General features: G+C 37.1%; 2 protein-coding genes across 3 annotated transcripts; one reads left to right on the top strand and one right to left on the bottom strand.

Annotated features, from left to right (window-relative positions):
* The first annotated feature begins 328 nt into the window (after positions 1 to 328).
* Positions 329 to 2,806, top strand: LOC105769740 (calmodulin-binding receptor-like cytoplasmic kinase 3). 2 transcript variants are annotated; one of them, XM_052631134.1, is made up of 7 exons: positions 329 to 868; positions 962 to 1,192; positions 1,285 to 1,526; positions 1,642 to 1,807; positions 1,889 to 1,978; positions 2,050 to 2,348; positions 2,566 to 2,806. In XM_052631134.1, exons 1-7 carry the CDS (start codon positions 610 to 612, stop codon positions 2,593 to 2,595), a joined length of 1,317 nt encoding a protein of 438 aa, XP_052487094.1. In that variant the 5' UTR covers positions 329 to 609; the 3' UTR covers positions 2,596 to 2,806. The 2 variants fall into 2 exon arrangements, with proteins under 2 accessions (XP_052487094.1, XP_012446030.1); XM_012590576.2 differs by having other exon boundaries at positions 336 to 868; positions 2,451 to 2,806.
* A 126-nt stretch (positions 2,807 to 2,932) lies between these two features.
* LOC105769739 (putative chloride channel-like protein CLC-g) lies at positions 2,933 to 6,878 on the bottom strand. The gene is made up of 7 exons (XM_012590575.2): positions 6,551 to 6,878; positions 6,256 to 6,456; positions 5,878 to 6,055; positions 5,318 to 5,580; positions 4,686 to 4,955; positions 3,453 to 4,581; positions 2,933 to 3,359 (listed from the first exon to the last, which is right to left on the bottom strand). Exons 1-7 carry the CDS (start codon positions 6,697 to 6,699, stop codon positions 3,225 to 3,227), a joined length of 2,325 nt encoding a protein of 774 aa, XP_012446029.1. The 5' UTR covers positions 6,700 to 6,878; the 3' UTR covers positions 2,933 to 3,224.
* Between the last annotated feature and the right edge of the window lie 216 nt (positions 6,879 to 7,094).

The raw sequence follows: 7,094 nt of genomic DNA, 5'->3' as shown, positions 1-7,094 counted from the left end.
CCTTCTCTGATTTTCCTCATGCAATTGATTTTTAGCAAATATTAAGTCAATTATTATCTAATATTTTAATTTTCTGTTAATCAAGTCATAGTAATGAACTTATAATATCTACTGTAGTGTAGTGTAGAAAGCTGGTTAAGATAATTCAACCTCACTTTCCGTCGTTTTTACACGTGATATTCAAGGAAACCTTCCATTACGCTCCTTTGAATAAAACAAAAATTATAAGAAATTTTAGACACTTGATAGTTTTATGGAAAACAGCTAGCAAAAGATTTATAGACCATAAGATCTAGCCAGGGATTCAGTCAACTCAACCGTGAAGACTTTGGTAAACTTTGCTGCAGCAGCCTTTTCAAGTCGCATCTTTTCCTTGTTGTTGCCTCAATTCTTTTATTATTATCCTTTTTTTTTTTTAAACTTAGCAGATAAAAGAGAAACCCATTGATATTTTTGTTTCCATGATTGTTGAAATATCATTGGTTCCTTGTATTGGGAATGGGACGCCACTGGTTTTAGTTGTTGCATGTTCCCTTCCAAATGATGAAGGATGATACTTGGTTTGTAATTTCATTTCATTAGAGTTTGAGTGCATTAATTCATTCAAGAATGGTTGCTTCCATGGTTAGTCTACTGCTGTTTATGCAATTATCAACATTCTTCGCCTCATCCATCCAAGTGAAGTCCAAGATTTGTGGCACAGATCATATAGTTTATTCAACTTCAAATGGTCATGAATTGTTTTACTTGAACGGTGATTTAGTAGATAAAGTTTTGTTCTGCAAAACCCTGCAGTTACACTATGCAGACGAGTGTGTGTTTGAAGGCTTCACTGCAACTAATGACTGTGGTTCGAACCTTTCATCCGGTAATGATTTATATCTAATTTTACACTCCAAAAAGTATTTCTTTGAGCTTTCATCAATGGATTATGTTTTTGACAGCTGATTTTTGTTTATAGGAAGAAAAATATTGAAGGAAACAGAGAAAGGAGATGATAGAGTCAGAACTCATCCTGATGATAAGAAGTGGAAGCCTAAGAAACCATTCAGAAAATATTCGGACGGGACAATAATAGGGATAGGAGCAGCAGCTGGAACTCTTTTGATATGTTGTGTTTATCTCTGTTGTTGTGTTTGTCGGAGAAAGAGAGCAACTGCCCACGCTGTTCTTACAAAGTATACAAATTCAAGTGAGCCTTAAGCTTTATCTGGTCTATTTTAGCAGTTCATGGAAACCATAGTTCTTACAAAGGATCCACACTGTTTATATCTGTGGTTGCAGTTCGTTCTGCTTCTCATTTGGAAATGAAAACCCATTCTCCTTCGGAAACCGTTAATCCTTGGGTATTGTCAACATCTCCGAAACTTAAAAGAATGGGATCATTGCATCTCAGTATAGAACAGGTAGCCAGAGCTACCCGTAATTTCTCACCGGAGCTTCGGATCGGTAAAGGAGGGTTTGGAACCGTTTACAGGGCCGTGTTAGATTCTGGTCAGGTGGTTGCTATTAAAAGAGCAAAGAAGGTGAGTGGAGAGATACTATTTATTGACTGGCAGGGCAATGCTGAAAGGGTTTTTTTCGTTATGTTAGTATAGTTTATGCTATATAGTTGACATAAGAGTATTTGTGTTTGTGTAGGAACATTTTGAGAATCTGCAAACTGAGTTCAGTAATGAAGTTGAACTTTTACCCAAGATTGATCATAGGAACCTCGTGAAGCTACTTGGTTATGTGGATAGAAGGGATGAACGGCTTATTATTACAGAATATGTACCAAATGGCACGCTGAGAGATCATTTGGATGGTAAGGCCTCTTGATGGTCATTAATGCCAAACAAGTTTTTTTTGGTCAATAATAGTATATTTTTACTGCTATTTATGGCAGGTCAGCGTGGCAAAATCCTGGATTTCAATCAGCGTCTTGAAATCGCCATCGATGTTGCTCATGGCCTTACTTATCTCCATCTTTATGCAGGTTAGAAAAAGTAAAATAAAAATTTAGATTAAAAAAAACAATGCCTAATTATTGTTTTGATGATGAATTAGGGAAGCAAATTATTCACCGAGACGTGAAATCATCCAACATACTTATTACAGAAAGCATGCGAGCTAAAGTGGCTGATTTTGGATTTGCAAAAGTTGGTCCAATAGACTCGGACAAAACCCATATTTCAACTCAACTGAAAGGAACAGTTGGTTACCTTGATCCCGAGTACATGAAATCTTATCAACTCACAGCCAAGAGTGATGTTTATTCCTTTGGGATTTTACTTATAGAAATTTTGACCTCCCGTCGTCCAGTGGAGTTAAGAAGACCAGTCGAAGAGCGTGTCACTCTTATATGGGTAAGCTTGTTCCTTCGTGTTTGCTTTAAATTACAGAAAAAAAAAAAACAAGCAGGTTATTCTGGGTTTGCTTTTAATAACTTGCATGATGTATACGTACAGGCATTCCATAAGTATAATGAAGGGCATATAGCTGAACTGGTGGATTGTATGATGGAAGAAGTTGTAGATGCAAATATATTAACCAATATATTTGCTTTGGCATTTCAATGTGCAGCACCGACTAGAAATGACCGACCTCAAATGAAATCTGTGGCAGAAGAGCTGTGGGGGATAAGGGCCGACTATCTTAAAATTAGTTCAAGGCGAGGCTAGCACGAGAGACTAAACAGTACTAAAATTCACCTTTATTAGCTTTTTCTTCTGTCTTTTTGGTGTTGTTACCTTTCTTTTACCCCTATTTTCAAGCTTACTGTAACAATGAAGAGGATTTGTATAATATATATCACTTTCAATTATCTTGTTTTAATTAGTAGAATATATATATATTATGATTACCTTTTAACATTTCGTTTATATAACTTTTGGTTAGATTTTCTTTTAGCCTAGACCAAACCTTACAGAACAATGAATTTTGAAAGCTATTTCACAAGGGGCGGCTTACTAATTTATTAGTGCATGGAACTCTGCAACCAATAAATTTCAACAAAGCAAAAATTTTTGAAGGTTGAACCATCCCTGATTTCCCTCGTTGCTACTTACTACTGCAATGAAGGGCTAGATTGATACAACAACTTTATGCTGTGAAAATATAAACGCTAAAAGAAAGCTATTGAACCATGAAGGGCTACAGCAAGACTTTTACAAACTTAGTTTTAGGGTAAGCCCCCCCCCCCCCCCAATCTAGAACGACTACCGAATGAGTAGATCTCCACCCTAAAATATTTTAAGAAAACGTGGCAATGCAATCCTTAATGGTTTCCACTTGCTATTTACCAGTAATGGGTGCAAACCAAGTACGTGTTCTGGCATGAAATCGTGCCTTGTTAGTATGCCAACCACAGGTGATCCCTGCAGTCACAACATCAAGCATTAGAAATGCAATGAACTTTTAGATCAGAAGACATTAAGGTTAAGGAAAATAAAAATGGCTAAGTTACTTACGGTGGTTCTCTTGGGTATAACAAGCAGGTGCCGCAAACCGACTTCACGGAAGAGTGTACTTGCCTTAGCTAGTGACATTGTCTCCACAACTGTATATGGTGAAGCGTTGGTAAAAGGGTGCAGGTCCAAGAACATTTCCATCTCTTCCTCAGTTAATTTTATGTCTTCTATCTTGTCAACATTACCTAAGCCCTTCTTTGCAAACTCATCTGCTGAGAAATGTCTGAAGGCATCAGAACCTATTCGAACAGGGGTGCGCAAGAAAACTCTCTTCTTTAGCAGTGTAATAAGATGAGCACGGAGGATTAAACCATACAAAACTGGGGATTCAGAATGCGGAGGTTCGTCGATAACCGGAAACCCTTGATGATTTGTGGTCTTGAGGATGTGTACGATATTACCAACCTTCTCGTTTCCATGACAGACTTGAAGAGGGCCAGTGACAACATCTGCAACCGTGAGTTGTCTCATATAAGGTTCGACATGAACTTCTAAGTAAGGGAAACCCTTTGCTTTCATAATAAGGTCATAAATGTTGCCGTTAAAAGCATCAGCTACAGTCTTGGAAACAAGAAGAACAATCATTATCATTGGCAACAGTAATAGGTTATTGGTCAATTCCAGGATTATGACACACAAGGAAACTGTCATCCTCATAGATCCACCAAGGAATGAAGCTGCCCCAAGCACAGCAAAAAGACCGTGATTAAGATTTGTGTGAGAATTAAATAACATCCCAACGAAGCGACCATAAGATGCTCCAGTAACTATGACTGGTACAAAAAGACCTGCAGGAGCAACAACCCCGTAGCTAATAATACTTAGAATGAAGCAGGTGACAAAAAAAATGAGCATTGTTGAGTGCTGAAACTCAGCGTCAGTGTTCTTGCTGAAAAGATTTCTGATAGCATCATCATTTGTGTTGAAAATGAGGCTTGCAAGATCATTGTAGTGACCAGGGGGGCATTGGAATTTCTTGTAGTTACCAGATCGACCTATTGTGGGACAGTCTTCGGTTGAATCCAAGGGACATGGTTGGCAAGATGCGAGCCATGGTAATCCAAAAAGCAGGCAGGATGTAAAAATGGAGATTGTGCAAGCAATAAAAATCTTATAAGTAACGCTTTTCCTGAGACGAGAAGGCAAGGAGAATGACCCAGTAAATAATATTATACCAGATACTAGAAATGGTAATTGGTGCAAACAAACACAAATCCGAAAATAGAAACTTACTTATTGATGATGGCGTAAACTCGGAGAACCTTATCCAAAAGGAAATTATACAAACTTCCCAAAATGCCCCCAACAACACCAAGAAGAAGTACAGGAGGAACATCTTGCATGTGATACGAAATATTTGCTGAATAGACATCAAACATTATCAAACCCCCTTTACCAAATAGCCCACACTTGCCACTTAAACAAACATCAATTAGAGCTCGAAGTATGATTGCCACCACAGCAGTCGTAAAGAAAGCTCTCCAAAGAAGGCCACTTGTCCACCTGTAGAACAATACCAGGATATAATCATTATATATCAACTTTTATCAGTTCTCTTGTCAGAGAGATGATGAAAGAAAGAATGGTGATTCTCAAAGTAAAATATGTCATATCAAGGGTACAAAAGAATCACATTTTGCCTTTCAACCTTAGTAATGATTATGAATAAAGTAGCTGAAAATTGATATTGAAGAGATATATCAGACAACATGTTACTGTCTATAATGGCCCCAGATCCGTTCAGCCTTCCATCTATGGAATAAAAACACTCATGAAGGCAATTTAGAAACCAACAATACAAACAGAACAGATGGTTAATAAGGTATCAAACATTGTGCTCCAAATGCATGCATAAATTTACATACCAAGATGCCATTTCTTCAAGAGCAAACAGCACTCCACCAACTGGGGCACGGAAAGCAGCAGCAATTCCAGCTGCTGATCCGCAAGTTACAAGGTCTCGTCGGTCTCTATCATTCTTAAAGAATCGAATCCACTTCCATGTTAAACCATATCTTCTTGACCCACCCTGTCCCAATAAGGATGCAATGCATGCACCGATATGCATCATAGGCCCTGCTTTTCCAACAAGCAGAGATGACGACACTGCAGAAATGCTTCCTATAATCTGCACACTTCACCCAATTATGAGATTTCTACATCGAAATGACAAAAAAAGAAGAGAACTGTTTCTTCTCAATTCCTCGCTACTCTTTAAGTGAAAAAAAAATATTATGCGTAAAACTTTGCAATTACAAAATCCTATAACTCGATAATTAATTACGCATTCACTGTACCCAATAATGATTAATTTTGACTAGAATTGAGAATCACAAATAGATTTAAAACTTAGGGGGAAAAATATAGCTCTTCAGCTCTGCATCAAAGGATTTTGCATTTGTAAGTTATTTTTCTTTTCTAATACCTTGACAATTAAAGTTCGTAGTGAAATTATTCCCGGAGCATCTACACCATTCAAGTAAGCCTTCATTTCCGGTATACCAGAGCCAGCTGCCGCCGGCGAAATAAATGTCGTAATGATGGCGGCAAATAGAGTTAAAACTAAATTTGATAGAAAGAATACTAGAAAAGCCATCTCATACCTACAAAAAAAAAGTTTGATTATATACTAGGAGTATGTAAGAATTTCGCTATAAACAATTAAAATTTACGGAAAAAGTTTTCTAAACGTTTGGGGCAAATTAGTTCCCGTCAAAACAGAAAAAAGAAACACTAATGAATGAAATTTAACCAATCAGAAATTCAAAAAACAAATCAATAAATAAAGTAGAGCGAAAGGGACCTTCCAGTTAACATCATGTTAGATGTAATGACGAACTTAACGCCGGCGATGTTCTCAACGGCGAGATTATTACAGAAACCAACGACACTGACGATACAGCCAATCAAGAAACAGAGAAGCCATTTCATGAAAATATATTGAAAATTTTGGATCTTGTCACGTGCCCTCCAATCTTGTTTGTAGAAATCATTCTCCGCAATCCTTAAAAAAAACAAGACTCCGAAGCAATTAGAAACCAAAATCCAATGGCGGAATATATGTATATATATGATCACCGGGTAAACGGGTAGCTTACTCGTAGTCGAGGCTTTCAATAGGGCAGACGTTGACACCTACGATGGCGAGCTGAGAGGTAGAATTACTGGCTCGTTGATAATGAGGGAGTAAAGGACTGGTGAGAGCTTCATGGTCATGGGTTTGCACCGGTGGCACATTCTCTGACATGACGTTACGTTGCGGCGTTCCGCCGGGTGGAACCTATTCTAAAACGAAAAGATGAATTTCGGTTCAGAATTAAAATATAAAATGGAAAGCAAATCATACATAATATTGCTTCCGCAGAGAATGAAGAGTTTGTTATAGAGACGAACTCAAATGGGGGCGCTGTTTTATATTTTCTTTCTTCTTATTATATATAATGTTTTGCTCTTCTAATTTCCTATTTTTCTAAATTATGGTATAGTGGTGATTTAAATATTAAGGTGATAATCATTATAAAAATACATTTATTTTTGGAGGTTCGTAAATTAAATAATGAATTAATTTAATAAATAGAAATATTGTAATATTTTGAAATTTTTAAGAATGTCAAGAAATAATTAATGGCCAAAGAGTGGGGC

Source organism: Gossypium raimondii, chromosome 5 (assembly GCF_025698545.1).
Source record: "Gossypium raimondii isolate GPD5lz chromosome 5, ASM2569854v1, whole genome shotgun sequence".
Lineage (NCBI taxonomy): Eukaryota > Viridiplantae > Streptophyta > Magnoliopsida > Malvales > Malvaceae > Gossypium > Gossypium raimondii.
Note: the sequence above shows the minus strand (reverse complement) of the source record. Positions and strands in the feature narration are given on the sequence as shown.